This window comes from Trametes versicolor (genome assembly GCF_000271585.1).
Source record: "Trametes versicolor FP-101664 SS1 unplaced genomic scaffold TRAVEscaffold_2, whole genome shotgun sequence".
NCBI lineage: Eukaryota > Fungi > Basidiomycota > Agaricomycetes > Polyporales > Polyporaceae > Trametes > Trametes versicolor.
In genome coordinates this window covers 3,688,357-3,712,738 of record NW_007360322.1, presented here as the reverse complement: position 1 = coordinate 3,712,738, position 24,382 = coordinate 3,688,357, and the positions used below count along the sequence as shown (strand labels likewise).

At 57.9% G+C, this 24,382-nt stretch overlaps 4 protein-coding genes across 4 annotated transcripts; 3 read left to right on the top strand and 1 right to left on the bottom strand.

The window, feature by feature from the left end:
• Positions 1–773: 773 nt before the first annotated feature.
• TRAVEDRAFT_161933 (P-loop containing nucleoside triphosphate hydrolase protein) lies at positions 774–9,653 on the top strand (the record flags this gene model as incomplete). The annotated part of the gene is made up of 29 exons (XM_008036460.1): positions 774–1,293; positions 1,401–1,438; positions 1,496–1,612; positions 1,662–1,711; positions 1,760–1,945; positions 1,996–2,532; positions 2,581–3,438; positions 3,497–3,515; positions 3,570–4,202; positions 4,281–4,775; positions 4,834–4,885; positions 4,962–4,990; positions 5,048–5,189; positions 5,245–5,386; positions 5,443–5,593; positions 5,654–5,691; positions 5,753–5,957; positions 6,020–6,064; positions 6,121–6,222; positions 6,286–6,304; positions 6,366–6,572; positions 6,630–6,688; positions 6,742–6,914; positions 6,971–7,417; positions 7,465–7,504; positions 7,574–7,643; positions 7,697–9,133; positions 9,195–9,250; positions 9,317–9,653. 29 exons carry the CDS (start codon positions 774–776, stop codon positions 9,473–9,475), a joined length of 7,026 nt encoding a protein of 2,341 aa, XP_008034651.1. The 3' UTR covers positions 9,476–9,653.
• A 1,681-nt stretch (positions 9,654–11,334) lies between these two features.
• On the top strand, positions 11,335–18,000 carry TRAVEDRAFT_161932 (uncharacterized protein; the record flags this gene model as incomplete). The annotated part of the gene is made up of 5 exons (XM_008036459.1): positions 11,335–11,346; positions 12,721–13,774; positions 13,826–13,983; positions 14,036–15,642; positions 15,708–18,000. Exons 2-5 carry the CDS (start codon positions 13,000–13,002, stop codon positions 17,998–18,000), a joined length of 4,833 nt encoding a protein of 1,610 aa, XP_008034650.1. The 5' UTR covers positions 11,335–11,346; positions 12,721–12,999.
• Positions 18,001–18,360: 360 nt separating this feature from the next.
• Positions 18,361–21,402, bottom strand: TRAVEDRAFT_43865 (glycerol-3-phosphate-acyltransferase; the record flags this gene model as incomplete). Its single annotated transcript, XM_008035741.1, has 10 exons — positions 18,361–19,054; positions 19,121–19,133; positions 19,231–19,712; positions 19,771–19,863; positions 19,922–20,062; positions 20,117–20,127; positions 20,185–20,510; positions 20,562–20,606; positions 20,655–20,698; positions 21,278–21,402. 10 exons carry the CDS (start codon positions 21,400–21,402, stop codon positions 18,361–18,363), a joined length of 1,974 nt encoding a protein of 657 aa, XP_008033932.1.
• A 320-nt stretch (positions 21,403–21,722) lies between these two features.
• TRAVEDRAFT_26793 (signal peptidase subunit) lies at positions 21,723–22,814 on the top strand. The gene is made up of 5 exons (XM_008035417.1): positions 21,723–21,925; positions 21,981–22,054; positions 22,105–22,181; positions 22,232–22,344; positions 22,559–22,814. The coding sequence occupies exons 1-5, from the start codon at positions 21,783–21,785 to the stop codon at positions 22,683–22,685; spliced, it is 534 nt and encodes a 177-aa protein (XP_008033608.1). The 5' UTR covers positions 21,723–21,782; the 3' UTR covers positions 22,686–22,814.
• The last annotated feature ends 1,568 nt before the right edge of the window (positions 22,815–24,382 follow it).

Sequence of the window (24,382 nt, the reverse complement as noted above, 5' to 3'; positions counted from 1 at the left end):
ACTCTTTCACTCACCGTCGCTCATCCTGTTTGGCTTCACCCATGAGGCATAAAAGAGCGACACAGCATGGCACAAAACGGTACAATCAGCCTGTATATAACACTGGTACTTGGCCATCGGTAGCTCGGCTGTACAGGTGTGTCTCCAAGGTGTGGTTTGCGCACCCCAATATAGGCCCTTCGCACTCATGCTGACTGACTTCCATGTAGATGGTATCTCCAAATTTTTCATAGGAATTTTAACCTAGTGTGAAACGCGAGGCTTGTACGGATCATAATTGCCGGTATTGCACGTCTCTGGTGCCTCTCCGGATGTGCTGCGGTAGATGCCTCGCCCAATGGTCGCCGCTCCCTCTGCTTCAGAAGGGGGTCGGCTGATAGCGGAGAAGCTGCCCCAGCACAACACGACACGCGACTGTGGTCTCCACGAAAGCATCCTGGACAAGTTGTATGTGTCGAGCCATCATGATACTCTCGAGAATATTGCGACATACTGAGCAGTGTCACCAGGGTAGTCTGCGGCCGTACTTTGAATGCCATCTCAAGTCAGTATTGGTTAAACATGCGAAGCATCCTCGTTCATCTTCGGGTCCTGAGAGAAGGCATCAACATCGTGTGAGGGCTTCGCACACGCTCCTTCCCAGATCGGGGAGATGGTCCTTTCGTACATGCTTCCCGAGGACCTCGTTGTCTACGATCTAGCGCTCCGATATTGTATAAGTGCTTTCCAAACCTTGTTGACCACCCCTCGTTACCCCTTCACTCACGTCCACCATGGCTAGCGGGCGAAACCATCGTCCCCCCTGTCGCTTCTACTCCAAGCCTGGCGGCTGCAAAAATGGGTCAAGCTGCACTTTCGCGCACATCGATGGCGCGAGTCCTTCGCCTCCCGGTCAGTTTCAGGGTGGTCCCCGTCAGCCCTTCGTCCCACGTCCCCCCGTACCCAACGCACCACCTGGCGTCTGCAAGTTCTACTATGACCGCGGGTTCTGTTCCCGGGGCTCCGATTGCCGCTTCAGACACGAAGTCAACGCTGCGCAACGACGCCCTTCCGCTGAGGGGTCGGTGAGCGAGAATGTCGCGGCATTTTTGACTCCGGCTGCGCTCGCTAGGATCCAGGGTCCTGGAACGGACGGTTTCTTCGACACTGCTGCCGCCGCGATGAGGCCTTCTGAAGTACGACACCACCTCAATCGCTTTCTAGAAGACGGCTACAGGTTCAAGTACGCCGCCGACGTATACAGTTTCTTGACGCTCCTCAGCAACGCGAGCTCTGGAAACACGAGCTGGGTACGTGCTATTGCTCTACAAGCGACATTCAAGTTATACTGACTTCCCGAAGTCAGCGGAAGACGGTCAGGTAAGGTGACATCGTACATCGTCGATGCATGCATTAATGAGGCTCATCATTTCAGCTTTTCCTGTCAGCGATTGGTTCGGTAAGGGGTCACATTTATATACGTAACACCGTCTTCTTATCCGTATTGTGCCATTAGGATAACGGTCTGCTGCGTATCGGCGACATCCTGAGCTGGGGTGAGGTGTCTGTACGGCCCGGGCCAACCTCTCGAACTGCTATATCCTTCCAGAGAGGTTACATTCCGCTGTTGAGGGTGCGTCAACTGTTGTGTCACCTTGTCAGCACTAGCTGATGTCTACCAGTACCTTTCCTCCGAGTATGTCGTGAAGAGCATCACGAGCAAGGTCGTCAAGTATGTATAGAGCTACGTTTACGAATTGTTGCACTGACCGCTTTGCAGCTCCCTGTACTCGCTGGTCTTAGAGCACTTCGAGCACTTCTGCAAAGTCGTTCAGTCATGTGTGGAGGAAGCTCTCAACGACCGCAAGACTTTCAAAGAACAGTCCATGTCGTTTTCAACGACCTTGACACACGCCGAACTGACGGGAAGTCAAGTCCTGTCGTGCATCGCACAAGTCCTCTTCGAGTACGTGCGGCGATTCTGTGTTTGTGTGCATACTAAAAACAGCGACGAAGATATATCACTCGTTTCAAGAACGCTGTAGCTACCCACCCGTCCCTCCGCCCACTTGTTCAGAAACTGCGCACGTGGACAGATGCTTGGATCGCAGCGATCTCTGCTACCCCACCGATCTTCGACGATCCGATTACCAAGGCTCCTGCTCAAGCATCTCGCTTCGTTGTCGACCGCTTGCGCGAGCTCGTCGAGCGCCTCATCTCGATCGTCGACCGCAAGCAGCGAGACATTGAGCGCGCTACTCAGCCAAAGTCTCTGCTCCCTCTGCAAGGTCTCACGCACGCAAACGAGGGCATCCTTGCCGCGCTGCACAACGCGTACCAAGGCCCCGGGACTCTGCGCACCGAGGGTCCGCGGCACGACAACGACTTCGTGAACATCAGCGACATCCAGATCGCTCCCACCCATGGGGAGCTCACATCCCCCTTGCAGCCCTTCTTGCCCGCCAATATGTACGGCTTACCTCACCCCCTGCCAGCGGAGTCCATGGAGCAGCTGCTTGACGTCCAGTTCAGGCTGTTGCGAGAAGAGTTGACGTATGTTCCGGCAGACAAATTGATTTCATGAGCTCACTTCTGTTACAGCGCATCTCTTCGTGTGTCGGCTCAAGCAATTCTCAGCGATCTGGCCGAGAAGAAGAAGCATACGCAGCTTAACACGCTACTGGAGAAGAAAGGGGGTAAGTATCGAGGACACGCAGTAGGCCAAGACACAGTGCTCTTCAACGTCTACACCGGCGCCGAGTTCACCACAATCACGCCCACGCAACGAGGCCTGACCGTCGGCGTTGCCATCGACACCCCTCCTGGGCGGGCTCGCGCAAGCCAAGCCAATACTCGCGTCCAGTTTTGGGAGAGCATGAGCAGCAAGCGTCTCATGCAAGGCGGGTTGGTCGCGTTGGTGTGGCAGCGTCTCGACGGGACAGCGGAGATCCACCTCGGCACACTTGCAAGCTCCGTGAAGGACCTCACCGAGTCTGCGAAGCAGCGTCAGGACAACATCGAGATTCGCGTATCGTTCTTCTCTCCAGAGGTCGAACTGCGCATCCTACAGGAGTTGCGGACCCCGCGGCACGAGCGTCAGGGGACGAAGCTCCTCATTGAGGCCACTGTCATGTTCGAATCTGTCCGCCCTTTCCTCGAAGCCCTGCGAGTTGACCCCGAGAACATCCCCTTCGCGCGGTACCTCGCTCACCACCCGCCTGAATTCTACCGGACACTGCAAATCACTCCACCCGCGTATGCGATGCTTCCCGATTTCGCTTTCCAGCTCGCTTCCCTCTTCCCACCCGAGGCCGGTGTAGAGGACCTCAAGTTGGTCGTCAACGACCCGGACTCTATAGAGGGTGCCCGCGAGCTGCTCAAACGTAGCAGTCGGCTGGACCCCTCCCAAGCGGATGCCATTGTCGACGCTCTCATCCGAGAAGTCAGCTTGATGCAAGGGTAGGCTTTGTCTCCTCAAAGCGCGAGCACGAGTTCTCACTGACCCGAATATCGACAGGCCTCCAGGGACAGGCAAAGTAAGTCATTCCGCATGGCATCAGCACGGCCCACAATTGAGCGGATTCCTGTAGAGTTACTCCGGTGTGGAGATGCTGCGTGTGCTCATCCAGAATCGTGCCGGCCCCATCCTGATGATCGCATTCACCAACCATGCCCTCGACCATATGCTGCGGTCTGTTCTCGACGCCAAGATCACCCAAAAGATCGTTCGGCTCGGCTCTCGCTCTGCTGACGAGCGGATCGCGGAGTTTTCGCTGGAGAACATGGAGAACGTCGCTGGCCGATCGCGCCTTTCTTCCGCTTTTTCGAACTATCGATGGGCATTGCGCGATGTGGAGAAGGAAATCAAGGACTTCATGGAGAGCTTCTTCAGGGAGGATGTCGACACAGACGACCTCCTGCAGTACCTGACTTTCCAGGCTCCTGCGCTTGCTGATTCCACACAGTACCCACCAGAGTGGGTGATGGCGTTGTACGAGCTCCAGCGGACCGAGACAGGCGGCACATGGCAGACTGCTGGCAGGACCAAACCTGGCAGGCTTGACCCCGACGACGATTCTCTGTATGGCTTCTGGGTCCGTGGTGGCGATGTCGAGTTCTTGCACAGCACGCACAGGGCCCTGCACTATCGACCTCCCCCTCCCCAACTTGTTCGGCCGCAGCAACAACAACCACGGCCTGCGAACGCGTTTGAGCTCCTTGCCGTGGAAGCTGCCGATGTGACGATGGCTCAACAGAACACCGGCGACGATGGAAAGGATGCTGGTGGATCAGAAGCCGAGGACGACAACGATGACTACAGCGACGTGGAACTCGAGCCCGAGGAGGCGTGGATCACAGCTGAAATCTCAGACGACTCCGACGACTTCTCTCCAGCAACAGACAGCGAGGATGAGGTCCACGAGCCCCCCGCACCCGTACCACCACCCCCAGCGACGACCACGCCTGTCGCCCCCCAAGCGCCAGCCAGCGCCGCGACCGGACAGTGGCAGATGCCCGCCTCTATACAAGCAAACGACTTCACGAACATACGGGGATTCTTCGTAGCATTCGGCTGTGCAGATATTCCTACAGTGCCCACCACGGCCCGACCCGTCGTGGAGCTCCTCGCGCTAGACAATGCATGGTCGATGTCAGTGAGCGAACGCGAGCAACTACACCGTGTTTGGGCAGACGAAGTGCGCATCACCTCCCGGGAGACGCAGCTTATGGAGTTCCGACGTCTGCGCGAGAAGCACGCTCAGGCGTCGCGAGATTACGCCGAGGGACAGGCTGAGGTGAGTTGTTATAAACGGACTATTGTCAGTGAAGTCTAATCAACTGCCAACCCAATAGATCCGAAAGCAGCTTCTTCGCAACGTCGATATCATCGGATGCACGACCACGGGTAAGCGGCCAGTCTACATAGAGTCACGCCAGCCCTGTTGACGATGTACTAATGTGTACTAATGCTCTATAATCAGGTGCGGCTAAGCTTACCGCTCTTCTCAAGGTAAGTTGACATCATATACTCGTATTCTCGGACAACATTGACGCGGTCGCTTTCTAGGGCATCGGACCCAAGGTGGTCCTCGTGGAAGAGGCGGGCCAGGTCCTAGAAGCGCATGTCCTGGGCAGCCTCGTCCCGAGCATTCAGCACCTCATCCTCATCGGCGACCCTCTTCAGCTTCGTCCCACCCTTAACAACTACTGTAATCTGAAAATTTGCTCCAATCTCCGTGTCCGAAACTAACTCAGTGTCACCAGCGCTCTCGATGGACCACTCCCACGGACGCCTGGTCTACAAGTTCGACATGTCGTTGATGGAGCGATTGTCGTCCTCCGGGATGCCAATGTCACAGATCAACGTCCAGCGCCGCATGAGACCCGAAATCGCAGATTTGATCAGGTGCGCAGGTTTATAGCAGATCACAGTTGTATGAACCTTTCTCACATCCCCGGCAGGATGACGCTCTACCCGCGATTGGAAGACCATGACCTCGTCAAGAACTATCCGCATGTCCAGGGTATGGCCAAGGATGTCTTCTTCTTCAATCATGATCACAAGGAGAACGGAGGGGAGGACGACTTTGTCAGTAAATACAACCAGTTCGAGGTACGTCAAATTCCACCAACGAGTTGTGGCTGTATATTCATATCACATGCGACATCAAAGGTCGACATGATCAAGGATCTGGTGCTCTACCTCTTACGGTACGTTCTTCGGTCGCGCCTGCATCAAAATGGGTAGCTGAAGCTAATAACATTTATATAGACAAGGACCATACTCGGCGGAGGGGGACATTGTCGTCCTTTGCGCATATCTCGGGCAGTTGGCTCGCCTGCGAGAAGCGCTCTCCGGCGAGGTCGCTGTTGTAATCGACGAACGCGACCAAGTAGAACTCGACGATCGAAACGTGGAGAACGAAGAATCGATGCAAGATGGAACCGCGTTTGAACGTGTCCGTGTCTCACGAAGGGTGAGTTGGTTGCGCGTAGGGTGAATGGGCTGGTGTCATGACTAATTCTGCCTTACACAAAGGTGCTACTCCGTACCATCGACAACTTCCAGGGGGAAGAAGCAAAGGTGTGAATTAAAGGCTTAAGGGTTACCGTCTAAGCTTAGCAACGATGGACCTTTAGATCGTCATCCTCTCTTTGGTACGCAACTCCGGAGGCTCTGAGGAGGATGAGGCCGTGTTTGGACAGAGCACCAAGGGGCGTGCGAACATCGGATTCTTGAGAGTGAGTGATCGTGCTCAATACTACGTCAATAGCTTCTCTGACATCGTACTGGTGTCCACTTAGTCGGAGAATAGAACGAACGGTACGTGCAGCTTAGTTCGTATGCCCCCATACCACTGCGCCTCTAAACGGTGCCGCGAAAGTCGCGCTTTCTCGAGCTCGCGAGGGGCTTTACATCATGGGGAATGCCCAGAACCTCTCCGCGAAAAGCAAGATGTGGCGAGCAGTCTTGGACGAGTTACACAAGAGGGACTGCCTTGGGGACGCGTTCCCGGTGGCCTGCCAGCGACATGCCGACGTCGTACAGAGGGTTTCTAAACCTGGGCAACTCCCGCGACTCGCCCCAGATGGTATGTCCTTCGTTCGCTACTACATGTTTCGATGTGCCCTCTAATCGCTCTATCAAGGTGGATGCTTGTTGCAGTGCGACACTCGCCTCAAGTGTGGGCATCTCTGTCCATACAAGGTAGAATGAACCAACATATCACTGGCGTTTAAATACTCACCCTTCTGCTCTAGTGTCATTCGGACGACCCTAGGCATGTTACCGTTACGTGCGAGCAGCGGTGTACGAAGCTGTGTCCTCGTGGACATCCCTGCAAGAAGGCTTGTGCGACACCATGTGGTCAATGTACGACGGAGGTGGCCCAGTGCGAGCTCCCATGTGGTCATACGGCTTCCAGCGTACAGTGGTAAGTAGCTCTACCTCGGGTACTATCCCGCGGTGTCTGACCGGGAGGATGGACAGCTTCCAGCTCGATGATCTCGCCGATGTCTTCTGTCCTGTTCTCGTCACGAGACCCCTTCCCGGATGCGAACATGAAGCAACGATGGAATGCTCCGACAAGCCTCGCAACTTCGCCTGCAGGGCTACATGCTCGGGAGTCATGGCATGCTGTGGCCGGTCATGCAAAGCACAATGCCGCAACTGCCAGCTATTGAACGTCGCTCATCAGTTCCCTAGGGCCGAAGACGAGCAGACCTACGGTGCGCCAACCGCTGTTCAGCGCACGAACCACGTCGCCCACCCCTGCGAGAAGAGCCTGTTTTGTGGACACCTTTGCGGCAAAGAGTGCTCCGACGATCACCAGTGCACTGTCTTTTGCAAGGCGCCGTGTCGACAAGTGTGCGTTCACGCGCACTGCCGGAACTTCTGCTCCACTCCGTGCGCTCCTTGTCAAGAGCCATGCACATGGTATGTTTGCCTGGCTCTCGTTTGTTCACGCTCTGACACTGGTTCAGGAACTGCGCCCATCAGACCTGTCCGCTCCCGTGTGGATCGGTGAGTCTCGCTCTTAGAGCATCCGCGAGTCAAGCTCTGATACAAGCTCTCATCTACAAACTATGTTAGATTTGTGCCCGACTTCCCTGCGACAAGCGCTGCGAGAAGACGCTCGCATGTGGCCATCGCTGCCCTTCCGGTATGGTTATCCTTTGGCGTCTCCTTGTATGCAGTGTTCTTATGTTCCCGTAGTGTGCGGCGAAGATTGCTCGATCCAGATATGCACACTGTGCGCCTCAGAGGACATGCGACAGAACATCGTCGACGTCGTCATGCAGCGGACCCTCGCAGAGCTCGACGCCGACAGCAAGATCATCGATGAACTGACCATCACCCTCCCCGCCTGCCGACACGTCTTCACTGTAGAGACCCTCGATGGAATCTGCGAGCTACAAGAATACTATCGCCGCGACGAAGCGAGCAGCAGATGGGTCGGCCTCGAAGCGCCCCCACCCGGATTTAAGCAGCCACCCGCATGTCCCACTTGTCGCGCGGCGATTACCTCTCCCCGCTACGGGCGTGTCTTCAAGCGCGCTGACCTTGACATTTTGGAGAATAACGTCGCCTCCCACATGTCCCAGTCGCTTGGCTCTCTGCGACGGAAGATTGATGTAGACTCGAAGGTCGCTGCCCAGCAGAAAATCCAGATCGACGTGCCGAAGGTTGCCCGCTCGGCGGCGCTCAATACTTCGAAGAAGGAGATCAAGTCACAGCAGGGTGCTCAGGCCCGACTCCTCAGGTCGACTCGCACGACTCCCGTTCGACTCGAGGCAATCGATCCCCTGAACCGAGGATTGCACAGCTTGCCCATCGACGAGGCGACGGCTTGGAAGAAGGCGCTCATGGTGTATTTCACAGCCTATCGCGACGCAATATCAATCGCGAACACTCGTTCCGCCCATTCCCACGCCTGGGAGGCCTCCTTCACCTACCTGTTCCAGCGGGAGATGGACAGCATCGCAGCGAACCCGTCCCGTGCCCCGCGGAACCCACAGGAGTACGCCATGCGCGCTGCGCGGCTCAAGGTCGGACAACCACCACCGCGCGCGGACAAGCGCTTCCTGGTCGAGGCGTTCTGGACGGCCCTCACAATTCGCCTGACACTCGCGGAGCTCGCTGGAGAATGGCTGGTCGCTGTGAGCGCACGCGCGCGATACCCCGCGACCAACAAACGCTTATGGGCGGCCTACATCTCCTTCCTCCTTCGCTCCTGTGCCGCCGACGCCCAGCTCGCTCTTCAGATCACTCGCGACTCAGAAAGCCACCGTCAAGAGGCGACCACCGTGCTCCTCATCATGCGGATCGAGCTCGAGCAATTCCGGTTCAATCTGAAGATGACTCGGCAGAACGACAACATGACCCCCGAGGCGTCGGGCAAGATGGCGGACAGCGCGCTAAGGAAGTTGCGCGAGGCGTCCGAGCGCGTGAGCGGCATTTCTTCGCAGGCAGCTCGACGCAGCGGTGGCGCCAGTGCCAATTGGCTGCAGCCCGAGTTCATCCAACCTGCGGACGCGATCCTGGAAGACTGGAAGTCGCTGGAGCGGTCTCTGAGAATGGACACGTTCTATCAACCCGTCTCGCTCGACGAGCTGACCCAGGTGGTGAAGGCGTTCACGAGCTCGGAATTCAGTAAGCCCTGTGCGATGCTCCTGGTGGCGACACATTACTGACCAGAAACGGTGTTCTTTAGCTCACACCGGCCACTTCTACAAGTGCCCCAATGGACACACATTTGTGATCGGCGACGTACGTATATCCCGGCAACGCGTGCTCTGCCTGTTCGACTGCTGACATCACCGGTTCTACGGACAGTGCGGGGGCGCTAGGCAGCAGTCGTTCTGCCCAGAGTGTGGGGAGGCCATCGGCGGGTCGAACCACAACCTGTTGTCGACAAACACGCGCGACACCGTCATGGAGGATATTGCTCGGGCGCAGGGCTCACAGCCGAGTCCTTGGGCCTGGGGTAGATGAATGGACGGACACTCCGTCGCTACTGTCTCCGACTCGAGCAGTTACACATCGAGCGCTCCACTCGCTATATTGCTTCTACGCTACGACAGACTCGAGCATATATTCTTGTTACCAGTTGAAAAACCCGCGCATTTGATAGGAATGAAAGCCCACTCTTTGCGCCATCCCCATCCCGTACCCCCGGGCCGTTTTTCTAGTTCCCCGGCCTTCCAATGACTGTATGCTGTCGACTCTGACTCCCTCTATTTTCGTCCAGACGACACATTTTTTTTTGCCTCTCATACTTCATATGTCGAGTGCACGTTCGATGGACATCGGGTTGCGATTGAATGGCTCCTTGTGGTACTCTAGCGAGCAGGATTAATAACATCTAATTCACTTCTACTTGTATACAGTCTTATACGCCTGATAGATACGGTTTAAATTTCCATTCCCAAACCCTATAGAACCGGCTGGCAGTCCCGTTTCTTCTTTCGGAGGGTTATTTTAGAAGGCGTTTTATGGCCACTGGTTTAATTCAGAACGATTCCACCGAGTTCTGTGCGCCGAGAAAACGTTTCAGAGGCGAGAAAGATAATTTTTTTTGATTAGAGACGTACAGAGATACAGCTACTGAAATCCGGAGGGACCAGAAGACCGATTTCAAGACGTGCCCGGAGCGTTATTTGATATTGACGCAGGTTATATAGCTCCTCGAAATGGTACGTACTTAGCTTGGCTTTGGTTGATGTGAGTGAGCTCATAGGGGCTTGCAGAGGCCTGGCCGTAGCCCCGTCGTGCAAAAACATATCCAAATTAGCCTGGGGGATCGAAGGAAAGCAGGCAAGAGACAAACTTCACGTTCGGGGCCATCAACATGGCTGTCCGCAACTGCGGCGATGGTCTCGCTGTGGGCTGATTGCATGGTTATTTATGCCCTCGTTGACAAGCATGCGGCAAATAGAGAGTGCCCAACGTCAGAAGATCACTGCCGAACGCACGGAATCGCATAAACGTAGCCCACGGGCCACGGGCGGCTGGATAGACAGGATTCGAGCATGCGGCGTGCGGCAGTTGCGTGTGCCTGGAGCCACATTAACGTTCTTGGGCTGCTGGATCCGACAGAAATCGATAGATTTGACGAAATGACAGGCTACTGAGAATGTACATGGACATGTCGATCATGCAAGATGGTAAAGACGACCTCGAGGACGCAGGGCTCGTACAGATAGCCAAGTGTCGATACAGCGTTATAAGCGGAAGAAGGTAGTATGAGAGCTGCTTGATGGATATTTCAGACATAGCAGCCTTGAGAAGGTGAGGTCGTGGAACGGACCGCCGTCAAGAACAGAGAAGAAGACGGAAGAGCCGACGACAGCGCTTGCAAGCTCGAGGAACGGGACGAGCGGCGAGTAGATTACGTAAGGGTAATTGAGCCTAAAGAGGCAGAAAACGGCCACCGATCAGTGAACACTGAACGGACGAGATGCTCAGCGAGTCGCCGACTCGCTCTCCCCTCCCCTCCCGCCGCCGCTCAACACACCCGGCCTCCCTCCCTCTCTCCCTTTATTTCTCTCCTCGCTCTCGCCAAAGACACGTACACCCTCTCGACGACGTCTGGCTCCGTCAGCCTTCCACTACCGCTGCGCATGCCCAATCCGGCCTCACCGTCCTCTACGCCAACGTCTCTCCCCCTTCAGGGCCCTCACAACATGCAGGCAGGGTCCTACCCGGAGCCGTTCCCTACGGCCATCCGCATATCGCGGGACATGTCCAGCACCGTCTCCCACGACTTGGTCGACCATGACTCTCTGTCTTCTCTTACCCTCACGGAGGATAGCAACCTCGCGGCGATCGCACCATGGGCAACGCCTAACAATGGCGACGAACCAGTGAGTCTCCTCTCCTTCGCGCTCGTATCCTGTTCTCGCATGGTCTCCGCCCCCGGCGGGAGACGTAGAGGTCGGTGCAGGGAATGCCGAAACCGCTGTGGGCTGCCGAAGTTGTTCCTTTGTCGAGCAACTAAGCCCGGCCAGAAGCTAGGTCTCGGACTCTGTCCTCTATAAGTGAGACCGAGCCTCTGTGTAACGTCTTCCCGTCCATTCGTCGTTCTGTGCCGGAGGAGACTGCCTGGAGTCCCGCGATCTCCATGTTAGTCCTAGCTGCGGCGTTCCCCAGGTCATTCAGACTCGCGCCGTACTCGACAGCTTCCACAGCAGTTAATCCCGATAACTCACCTGCAAAGGACGATCAATCGCTCGTATACCTCCCTGGAACATAATTAAGAGAACGCGTGCACTGTACTCCTACCACTCAGTGTATCTCGGACCGAAACAGTCGAGCTGCAAAGGCTTTGACGGCTACCAGCCAATATCTGTTCCTGCACTTGCTAGTGGCAGGAGGCCAGCCTGCGACGATGCCCTAGGATATTCCAAGGGAGAGTGTGGAGTTTTGACCGTCTTGATTGTAGTCCACCCATGGTGCATACATGGTACCGTCGCGATGTAAGAGCGCAGAGATGCGGCGTTGTGGCGCGGCGTCGACCACAAGCTTTGGCATCCGCGCTCTACTCTGGAGTGTGGTTGTCAAGGTGCAAGTGGGCGAGCTCTCGAATGATGCATCTTCACAACTCCGCGCTTTGAGATCCAAGTCACAGTGTCTTCAGCGGGACCATCGCACTGGGTGGGAGTTGAACGCTCTTAGATATCGCAGAGGCAGGTGTCACCGACCGCTGAGGCCGCTTCCACGTTCACCTACCCGGTGGTCCTGGAATGCACGCAGAGAACGGCGTTCAGTGGGTATCAAGTATCTGGGGAGAAAGATGGTGTCTTGTCACGATGAGCATCCATTCGCATTCCTCTCTTGAGTAGGTTTTGGACGTCGTTTCAACTGAACTTTCATCACTGAGCATGTGCCCGACTTCGACGAGAGAAGTTTAGTGACAAAGTCTTGGACGGCTATCATTAGTTAGCTCCATGTGAGGTGCATGTTTGCCTGCATGAACAATGCGAGAAGTCAGGCCCCACCCTACATACGACGGCGGCTGGAGAACAGCGTTTCCCAGCTTGTTCTCAGGGCGCACATGGGGCGCTCCCTGTTGTGTTCGTCGCGCGTTTGTGCGTTCTTCTGTGTTGGGGTGACAGGCTGGAGTCCCGCAATATCCTCAATAGCCCTCGCTGCGTTGTTCCCTATGCCATTCAGGCTCGCACTTTGTTCGACAAGTTCAGAGTTTTGCTCGTACTTTGACTAACCTATCTTCCATGCAGCCCACGCCTCCACCCAAGTCTTCATCTCATCGCTTTGGGTTCCCTCCCAAGCCGTCATTTCCATCATTCACGCTCCCGCGCCACGCCAGTACATCCAGCATCAGCGTGTCAACCACTGCCACCGCCCGTCCATCGGAAACGTTCAGCATACATTCCAATGATTCAGGCCGTTCAGGACGAACGCTGAAGAAACCCTCGCTGAACCCACTAAGCCTACTCAAGAAGCGGTCCCAAAGTCGGTTACGCTCCGAGCGTCCCGCGGTCGAGCCCCCACCTCCGATGCCTTCTCCCGACCTGTCCTTCCATCCTACGCCGACGACGCCCCCCGGGTCCTTTTCTAAGAAAGACCGGTCTACGCGCAAGAAGAAGCCATCCTACCCGAACCCACCCACAGTACCTCCAAAATCTTCCCTGCATCCACTGGATACGAATCTAGACGAGATGGATGGCATCGTCGACCTCGCCGCGTTCCCCCCTGCCAATCCTGATAGCAATTCTCCTGGTAGCGGGTTCGAGTCCTCGCATCAGTCGAGCTCGGACGTCTCTTCGATGCAGTTTGGCTCTATCGGGGCGTCACAGCACAGCGTGTTCACAAATCCGTTCTTGTCTGGCAGCCAGCGACGATTGGCTCCCGGGGCTCTCGTGTATGACGGCCGCAGGATATCACCCAAAGCTCGACCTCCGGGTATGGTGCCAACGGTAGGTGTGGAAGGAGACCCGCCTTCCTGGACAGCTCCGGAGAGCTGGGCCGTCGAAAAGGACGTAGACCCATCGATCACGGCATATTCGTCGTCGGACGAGAGCGTGCAGGGAGCAAAGGTCACGACGCCACCACAGCAGCCGCGAACGACCACCAAACAGAAAAAGAAGCCGCGAAATCCTCAACCAAAGGGGCTTTACAAGGTCCGGATATACCGCGCGAACAACTCGTACCACGTTGTGTCCTGCGACTTGAATGTGACGGTCGCGCAGCTGACGCCTCAGCTCAACAAGAAGCTGCTCCTGGACCCTGGAGTAGAGCCACATAGGTTGCATCTCAAGGAACGAGGTCGAGGTACGTGCTAGTTTGAATGTCGCGGATATAGCGTCAGTAACGGTCGTGCAGAACGAGTGCTTGCGCCGACCGAGAGGCCTGCCGACATCGTGCGGAGACGATTGGAGCAAGCCGGTTATGATTTCGCGGACGGCCTAGATCTCCTAGGAGCCGACGACATACAGTTCCTGCTGAAGTTTGTGTACAAGAGCAATGTGCTTGGACCGCCGGTATGTGCTACTACAGCTCAAAAGCGTACGGGGATCTCATATTATCAATTAGGAGGACGAGATGCAGTTTGACTCCTTTGACTTGATCGACCTCACCTCCCGCAGTCTCAGGGCGGTACCCATCACGTTATACGCGCACGCCGACGCCATCGTCTCCCTCAACCTGTCTCGGAACCCCATGCTGGAGATTCCATTAGATTTCATCCAAGCATGCACGACGCTCCGCGAACTACGTCTTTCCCACATGGCTCTCAAGAAGGTTCCCCAGAGCGTTCGACATTGTCGCACTTTGCAGCGGCTGGACTTGTCGTGTAACCGCATGACAGACCTCGACGATGCCGGTCTGGAGAAGATACCGCAGCTCCGCCATCTAAAGCTGCAGAATAATCGGATGGATGCCCTCCCGAAATACTTCGTTGGCATGCACGAGCTACGCGACCTGAACATCTCGAACAACAAGTTCAAAGACGTACCATCGGTGGTGTGCGGCCTCCAGTCACTCGTCGACCTCGACGTGTCCTTCAACATGATCACGGTTCTTCCGCAGCAGCTAGGCCAGCTTACGCAGCTGGAGCACTTCATCATCGTCGGGAACCAGGTCTCTCGAATACCGGAAATGTTCGCGAACCTCCGCAGCCTACGTGTCCTCGACTGTCGGCGGAACCCGATCGTGGACATCTCGGTCGTCTGCACGCTCCCGAAGATCGAGCAGCTGCTCGCCGATCACAACTCGATGCACGCGCTCGACGTCTCGTTCGGACCCTCGCTGAAGGAGCTCGACGCTTCGCACAACGACATCACGCAGCTCACGCTTGTCCCCGGCCCACTTGGGCTCCCGTACGCGCTCACGACACTGAACCTTTCGCATGCGAAGCTGTCGACGCTCGACGATATGGCGCTGGCGCAGCTCACCGCGCTCGAGGTACTGCACATCGACCATAACTCCATCCGGTCACTCCCGGAGAGCATGGGCGGGCTTTCACGGCTGAAGCACCTCTCCTGCTCGAACAACCATCTGTTTATGCTCCCGAGTAGCATCGGCCGCCTGCAGTGGCTGGAGAAGCTGGAGGCGCACAACAACGACCTCTCCGAGCTCCCGATGAGCTTGTGGAACTGCTCGTCTCTTCAGGTCATCAACGTCACTTCGAACGTCATCAGCACCTGGAGCCTTCCTCCTGGCTCGATCGACTTGGACGTCGCCGTGTCGCATGCTTGGGGTAGTAGCAGCGTCAGCCTACTCTCTGACCGGAAAGGGTCGTCAAGTTCCATAGCGGGTTCCTCCCTCCCGGCGCTTGCGTCTTCTCTGGAAGAGTTGTATGTGGGCGAGAACAGCTTGACAGCGGACAGTCTGCACCCTCTCGCGCTCCTGAAGGAACTCGAGGTCCTCAACTTGTCATTCAACAGCATCCAGCAACTCCCGAGCAGTTTCTTCCGCAACTTGGTCAAGCTGCGCGAGCTATACCTCAGCGGGAATGATATCTCCGCTATTCCGACGGAGAACCTGCAGCACATGGTGTCTCTGGAGGTGCTGTTCCTGAACGGGAACAAGCTGCAGACATTACCGAGGGAGATCAGCAAGCTCACGAAGCTCTCGGTTATGGACGTCGGGAGCAATGTGCTGAAGTACAATATCAACAACTGGGAGTTTGACTGGAATTGGTAAGTTTATTCGGTACCCAAGTACGGAGGAGACGGGGCTAACTCCACATAACGTATTCTTCCAGGAACTTCAATACCAATCTGCGTTACCTCAACCTGTCGGGGAACAAGCGGCTCGAGATCAAGCCCGACATGAACCATAAACAGTCGCGCGGCCAGCAGCAGCTGTCCGACTTCTCGAGTCTAACTCAGCTGCGCATCCTCGGCCTGATGGATGTCACCATCGGCATGCAGACGAACATTCCCGAGGAAAGCGAGGACCGCCGGGTTCGGACATCTATGGCGGACGTGAATGGGGTCGCATACGGCATCGCTGACACGCTCAGCATACGGGGAGCCACCGACCAACTCACGATGATCGATCTCGTGCAGCCAAACTTCCGCGGTAGCCCCGACGAAGCCGTCTTCGCGATGTTCGGGCGCGCCTCGCACGTCGCGAGCAACAACAAGCTCACAAAGTTCCTGCACGACAGCTTCTTGCGCGTCTTCGCGGAGGAGCTTGCGCGGCTCAGCCGAAGCGAGGAGATTCCGGACGCGATGAGGCGATCATTCCTGAAGCTGAACAAGCTTCTGCACGACTATCTGTATTCGACGTCGGGGCGCAAGATGTCACACGTCAGCGCGTCGGCGATGAGCCAGGCCGTCCACGACAAGATCGGCGCGTCTGGCATCGTGCTGTATCTCGTCGACCGTACGCTGTACATCGCGAACGCAGGCAACGCGCTCGCCGTCATCTCCCGGCAGGGCATCGCTCGGCTGGTGTCGCGCAAGCACGACCCCTTCGACCGCCTTGAGACGGCGCGGATCCGCGCCGCTGAGGGCTGGGTGTCCCCGAAAGGCTTCGTGAATGACGAGATCGATGTGTCGCGGTCGTTTGGGTTCTACTACCTCCTCCCCGTCGTCAACCCACGCCCCGATGTGTACAAGTACGACCTCACGACGCTGGATGAGTTTGTCATCGTCGGGAACCGTGGACTGTGGGACTACGTCTCATACCAGACAGCCGTCGACATCGCGCGGAAAGAGCGGGACCCGATGATTGCCTCTCAGAAGCTCCGGGACTTCGCTATCAGTTATGGGGCGGAGGGAACCACAATGATTATGGTCATCAGGGTATCGGACCTCTTCCCCAAGGGGCTTCCAGGCGACCCGCAGGGCAGCCCGGAGCCCGTCATATTCCCCGAAGAGCTCATCCGGATGGTCAAGAACCAGAAGCCCAAGACCGGCATCATCAACAGCGCCATCTCTCGGTTGATCGAAGAAGTCCCGCCGCCCACTGGCCACCTCGCGCTGGTGTTCACGGATATCCGGAATTCGACGCATCTGTGGGAGGTCAATCCCGGGATGCAGTCCGCCATGACTCTGCACAGCAACCTCCTCCGGCGACTTCTACGCTTCTGCGGCGGGTACGAGGTGAAGACCGAAGGCGACGCTTTCATGTGTTCGTTCCCCACAACTCTCAGCGCACTCTGGTGGTGCATGAGCGTCCAGACACAGCTCCTCGAGCTCCCTTGGCCGCTCGAACTGCTCGAGTGCGAGGACGGCAAGGAGATCCACAAGGGTGGGAGGCTATTGGCGCGAGGGCTCTCGTTGCGGATGGGCATCCACTGCGGGCAGCCTGTGTGCGAACCCGACCCCGTCACCGGTCGCATGGACTACTTTGGGCCGATGGTCAACCGCGCGGCGCGCGTGAACGCCGTCGCCGCAGGCGGGCAGATCATGTGCAGCGCGGACGTCATCAAGGAGATCAACGCGCGCATCCTCGAGACCGGGCCCACAACAGACCACTCGCACCACCAGCCTCTCGACGCGATCAACGCGATCCGCACTATGGGCGTTGCTATATTCCCCGTCGGCGAGGTGAAGCTCAAGGGCCTCGAGGTGCCTGAGTACCTCTCCATCGTGTACCCGGAGAGCCTCCAGTTGCGACAGGACCTAGAGCCATTCGAGGCCGCGCCGACCGCGTCGGGCTCGCGCGTGCAGTTCAGCGTCGAGCAGATGCGCGAGCTTGGCCTACTCTGCGTGCGGCTGGAGACGCTCGCGATGTCCAAGGTGTTCCGGCCCACGCCCGTGCGCAAGGGCAGCATCGCGTCCGTCTCGGCCACTACCAAGCCGGAGGATGACACGAAGTCGGCGTTGGTCGTGTACGACGACCCGAGTCTGTACCTGCCCGTGATGGACGAGAAGTCGACCGACGCGGCGCTCACGACCGTCCTCCACTCCCTCTCCTTGCGCATCGACAACGCCCTCACGAAACTCGCCTTCATGTACATGTCCGACATCGAGCGGGAGCGCGGCGCGCCCGACCTGGCTCTGCGGGACCAGATCCTGGAGCTCTGTCGCCCCATCATGCTATAACGCTGGTGTCTTTTTCTCTTTTTTCGTGTTTTATGGACTGTAGCCCTAACTTATTCTATCTCGTCATCTTCGTCCCGCATCCATCCCTGGCATTTGTACTTCACACCACGTCCGTCCACTATCGTTAGAGCATCCGTGTATACCCTTGTAATATTCACTCGCACGCACCGCATTGTAAAATGGTACCGCTATTATTCCTGGTCGAGCACCACCGACCCCATCGAACATAACCTGACAGCGGATCATCCCATAACACATCAACAGAGCGTATATCCAATTACATGACCGTACACATAGCACCATGCACCGCAGGGAGACACAACAATCCCAGAAAGACGACGATCCATTCACGGGCCCCGCTCAGTCGCGGCTGGGCGGGACCCACTCAAGTTCAGTCTTGTCGGACGTGACCGGCTCGCTGTCCTCGCCATCGCTGCTCAGCGCCGCCCAGTCGCCCTCGACTCTGTCCTCGAGCGTAGTGATCTTCGCGCCGCGCTTGCGCAGGAACGCAACGACCTCGCGCGCGCTGCGCCACCCAGTCGGCTCGGGCACTGTCTGTACGCCATCCGCCGTCGGGGCAGGCGCAGCGGGCGTGTCGACCGACCCGCCGTACGCGCGTGCGAGATGCACGCTCGCGCAGACACGCTTCGTCTCCGGGGCACGCTCCAGCTGCGCGAGCAGGCTCGCGAGGGCCTTCGCGGCCTCGACGCGCGCACGCAGGATATGGCGCACGACGCGGCGCGTCGGCGGGCGGCGGCGCTTGCTCGACTTGGCGGAGGACGCAGACGGCGCGGGGGACGGGGAGCGTTCCGCCGCGTCCTGCGCCTGCGCCTGGGCAGGGGCCGCGGAGGACTCGGATGCGGACTCGGAGCCGCTGTGGGGGCCCGGGGTGGCCGGGCGGGACGTCTTCTTGGCGCGCGCGCGGTCGACCCACGGGTTCTCGGGCGGGATCCGCGGGACGGTGTACTGCGCGACGGCGGAGAGGGAGAGGTCCCACCTGCGCGGCGCCCACATGCCGACGAGGATGCGCCAGGCGGCCACGAGACGCTTGGCGCTGCGCGGGGGAGGGAGAGGGGGCGTCAGAACACGTCAGATAGGCTTGCGGGCGCACGGGGCTTACCGCTCGTAGTTGTCTGGCGGGCGGGCGCAGGGGGGGAATCGGGCAGGCACACGGACACACGTCAGCGGTGGCGTTCTCGGGCACTAGCGGGGCTGGGAGGGTGGACTAACCGTTGATGAGCTTGTTGTGGTAGAGCGCGAAGAGGAAGACGAAGCCGACTGCGACGACCGCGCCGACGGGCGTGTATTGCAGGAACGCCCAGACGGCGAAAAACGCGGCTGGGTAGATCATGAACAGCAGCAGGAGGCCGAATACCACTTTGTTCTGCGCCTGGGTCTCTTCCTCGTCTTCGACAAGGCCCGCACCCACGCGCCCCATAACGTAGGCAGGCGCATGTATTACGATGGGCACGATAGAGAACGGAAGCCGCACGAGCAGGGAGAGCGTGTCCCGGACGAGGATGACCAGCGTGTACAGGCGGCTCGGAAGCGGCACAGGTTGTCGTGGATCGAGCGTGGCTGGCAGTGGCAGGGAAGACAGGACTGCGTTCGTGAGGTGCGTGGTCTGGAGCAGGGAGTAGTATGTGAGCAGATGGCGCCTGATCGCGTTGATGTTCGGGACGAGGTCAGATGTGGAGAAGAGGTCGACAAGGCTGTGGGTTCGAAGGTCAGCATGGGCGCATCCATCGGAGGAGCATCCGAGATACCGACGTCTGAGAGATGGCGACGAAGTCGTCCAGGTTGATAGACCTTTCTTCTGGCCACAGAAGGTCCCGTGCCATCCGAGCCGCGTAGAGCGTGTCCCTGTACCGGCAAAGAGTTTCATGAGGTGACTGACCGTTTCATCTCATGGCGAACTTACCAATCCGGCGCGTTAATCGTCAGCTGCGTGAGCTCTCTCTCAATCGCCGCCGTTAAACGCTTGACTGCAGCACGAGGTGCGCCCTCTTGTTCGGATATGAATTGGCCCATATAATCGTCCATCCTGATAGGTTGTCCGAACCTGACAGCAAGAATGTGAGCTCGCTTCGGAGCACCGGAAGAGAGTTATGCTCACTCCATAATCGCCTGCAACACGTTCGGTCAGAATGAAGCGTCAGAGGTGACCTCAGGGAGAACACTAACCTGGCTGCGATACTTCGACTTATTCGTATACACGATCGCTGCTGGGATGATCATGACGTTCTCGGCCCCTTTCTTCACCTTGTCTGGGTTCTCCTTCACCCATTTCGTGTACTCCAGAGCTGCCCACGCTGCACCGTCCTTCACCTGCATAATGTGCGGCTCGGTATAACTAGTGCCTTCCGGAAACAGAGCCACCGCTTCCCCAGCAGCTAGAGTTCGGAACGTCCCCCGGAAGAGCAATTGCTTGTCTGAGGCCTTCCGGTCGACGGGAATATTACCCGCAGACGTGAGGATATACTTCATGACGGGGTTCGCGAAAAGGGACGCTAGAAGACGAGCTTCAGGACAGCTGAAACCTTCATCTCGGGATGGCGCACCTTTTGCCCAATAGTGCAGTACCCTCAAGTGCGGGAAGGCGCATGCTGCACGTAATTTAGCAAACTTTGTTCAATTTTAAAATGGGGACTTACACAGGATTGCTGGGTCCAGCATCATATTATGGTGCGTTGCGGTCCTGCATTGCAAAGAGTTAGACTGCGTGTACGTCAAAGAGTCGATAGGTGCCGAGCTGCGGGTGATAGCCTCGAGCTCGGCGTCGTGCTGCGACACACAGATAGCAGGCGGAAGAGTCCGACGTCGGGCTATAAGTGCCGTTATGAACGCACCTGATTCGCCCACCCGACGAACACCTTCTCCGGAAAACGGCGAGGGGTAGGCAAGGCAGTGTCCTTAATGAGAACCTCACCAGAAGCTGTCTGCGCTCGCGGAGCGCGCCGTCTACGCCGACCGAAATGATATCGAGCGGGACGGTAGGGAATCCCAAGGTCTATCACGGTTTGGGCTAGCGCTCCGTGTCTCATGCAGTCACAGCTAACGGGTGCAAGATTCGGAGGTGGCGTGCTGCTCTTCACTCAGGCATGCGATGGCTGGGGGCGCAGCCCCCGGTCAGCGCAGGACGAAGACGCGTCGCGACGCATCGCTTCGGGAGGAGAGGGACTCTTGAGATCCGCTCCCCTACGAAGCGCGGAGTTCGCGGACAAATGGCATCCGCTCCGCGAACAAGGAGCAAGAGAGGGAAAAGAGCAGGACTCACGCAATAATGGGTCCATCTCGCGGTACGTTCTCGCTGCCGATGACGTGAATCTCGGTGAAGAACGACACTACTGCCCAGCTGGCAATGCGACGGATGATCCTGTGTGCGAGGTACGCCTCGGACATGGCGGGGGGCGGCAGCAAGCAAGCAAGATGGTGATGGGGAGAAGCAGAGAGCGGGCGTCGTCAGGAGCTCGTGGATGAGCGCGGGCGCGGCAGTGAGACCACCCTTGGCTTTCTTGGGCCGGGACAGGAGGGGAGGGCGCTGGAAGGAGTGGGCTGAGCTGGACGGCGCGCGCCATGCCCCGCACACGCTTCTCGTTTAGGCAGCCAGCGTCATCAGCCGCCCACACCGCGCACGTGGCTCCCAGTACGTGTCGCGCCTGTCCGCTCGCGGCGCGTCCACGACCGCCTCACTCTCTCTTCCGCTCCGCCACCACCACCGGTCTGCTCATACCCCTCTCGTCTCTCGCTCTCTGGTGTCTTGCTCTCGGGATATCTGCAGGATGCATACCGTATACTCTAGGATCAATAATGTCTCGGCGATGCTCTCGACCTGTGTTATGGTCTTACTAGCTGCAATCTCACTCTCGACGTTCGTCTTCACCGCGGATCCGAAAGGAAGCATCGAGGTCGCCTCTGTTCAAGTGTTCGTCCACCTTGTTGAGCCGCCTCTTCCCCTTTGGGTCTCATGCGACTCTCAGATTTCCGGGCAATGCCCGACGTTACGCCAACAAGAACCAAGACTTTGCCTTCGTGAACTTCAATGTCACAGCAGGTACGCAGTCAGGCACGCACCGTTCAAACTGTATTGACCCTCGGGGCCAGACTTGACTCCGCTGTTCAACTGGAATACGAAGCAGCTCTTCCTTTACGTCAGTGCAGAGTATGAGAACAAGCGAGGGGTGGGTTTAAGAACACCGGCCGAGGTCTACACATTAAAGGCTATCTGCAGGTAAAAAATGAGGTCGTCATTTGGGACCGTATTGTCCAACGCAAAGAGGACGCCCAGCTGTCCATCGCCGGGCGCAACAAATATGGGTTCCGTGAGACGAGCGCATCATTCAAGTGAGTGTCCCCCAATTTTCTGCGGCCAGACCGCTCTCTCCTCTACATGGTTTGGTGTCCCCCGGAGTCGGGTGGCTCCGCAGAACCCCGGAGTCGGAATAATGCACTCCGACATTCGCTTCCATTGGCTGTACTACAGGCTCTGCAGACAGACAGCATACCGTTTCATTCGTGATATGTGAACGCCGCTGACCACTTATGTTCTCCTCTGTAGGAATGCTGCACCCGCGCACTACAGCCTGAAGTACAACATCATGCCGTATGTTGGAGTGCTGACGTATGGTGAAGCTGCTAGGACCGCGGAGCCCGTCGCTTTCCCCGAACGCCAAGAATTGTCATGACGTTCTTCGACCGAGACAGCCTGAGGGCGTCATCTCGCTGGCTGTACTATATCTTCCTTCATGGAAGGCACGCAGGTTCCTCGCAGCTATGTATACCGCTTCGATCGTAACAGGGCGCTATCTTTGTCTATGTGGAAGGTGTGCTTGGCCTGCACATGGTGAAATTGCACGGGATGCGGATCGGCTCGCCAACGACTTCGACATTGAAGCGAAGCCGCTATGTCATAGACAGCGCACGGTGCGTGGTCAACTTCTCAAGGACGTGGAACGCAATGCACGAGGACAGCCACATGCCGAGCGTCGAAACGCGTGCAGCGACATAGAATCTGGTCATCCCGGACGTTGAGCGGCTCGGTCTCAGCACTCATTTACCGCTCCGACGGGGCTAGCACCCGGCGACGACAGCACGAGCTAGGGTGCTCGCACGCATCGCCGCGGCGAACGACGGGCTTACCGACTGTCTTCCAGCACTCCTGGTCCCACTCGGTGTACCCGACCGCCCCGGGATGCCCCCGCGCATACGGCCCTGGCAAACAACGGCAACTCTTCCGGAGACGTCGCCTATGGTTCTTGCGAGCGATGCTGCGATACGACCTACGCATGCCTGCACACGTGCACGGCGTACATCTTTGGTGCGGGACTCGTGCGCGGTGCTCGCGTGTGCGGAGGGTGCTTTGTTCTCTTTTTGCTCAACCGACTTACCTCTTTGACCGCCGTCGCGAGCGCGCGCGCCCGTCGTCGGTTCACTTCCTTGACGATGGCTTGCACACGCCCTTCATCTGTGCGTCAGCAGCGGCCAATTTCCAACGCCTGCGAGCCGAACAAGTCTACTACTGATCTTCGCAGTCCAGCTTCGAGATCACGCGTCCTTTCATCTCGGATCTTATGAAGGATGCTGTCCCACCTGCGTGGGTACGACCTGATCTGTTCGATAACAGTACCCCGGTCTGCGCCAGAGGTTCGTGCATCTGCATCGATAATGCTATATCTCTCAAACGCCCTCACGATCAATGTTCGTCCACTATAGCGCAGACGCCACCACCAGCTTCGGGCAGCAGAATGGAATCCGCAATGACATCCCGCGCGCGAAGCCGCCGCAGCGCAGGCGCCCGAGCGGGCCTGCAGGCTCTCGCCTCATCACATCGCCCGCCCGACTGCGTTCGCTCCCCTGCTGCCCATGTGCAGGGCGGGCTCGCGTGTTTCAGCGGGCTTGCCGACGACGCGGGGGTGTGCGCTTCCGCGGCATCGACGAGGCTAGAACGAGTTCCGCCTCGAAGCCGTCGGTGCGTTCTCTACCATCCTCTTACGCCCGCATTCGAGGGGGCCCACCGGCGGAGAAAGCGTACCCACACATCGGGCGGCGCTGTCATCGACGCGGGAGAAGGCGCGCTGCGCGCTGCTCCGAGGAGCTGCCCATCGCACCGCTGCTGCAGGCTGCCGACTCGGACGCCGGCCTGCCCGCTGGGTCTCGCCCGCTCGCTGCCCCTCTCCGGCGTCTTGACCTCGCCACCCCCTGCCGCTAGCGAGCCGCCGTCCCGTCCCGCCGCGTGCTGGCCGCCGCACCGCTGCTCCCCTCCCGCGGCGAGCGGGGCGGCCGGCACGCGGCTGGATCCACGACAGTCCACGACGCGTCTGCGCCCGCGGCCCTTGGGCCCGTTCTGGACCGCTGCGCCTTCGCGTGCGGGGCGCGTTCTAGA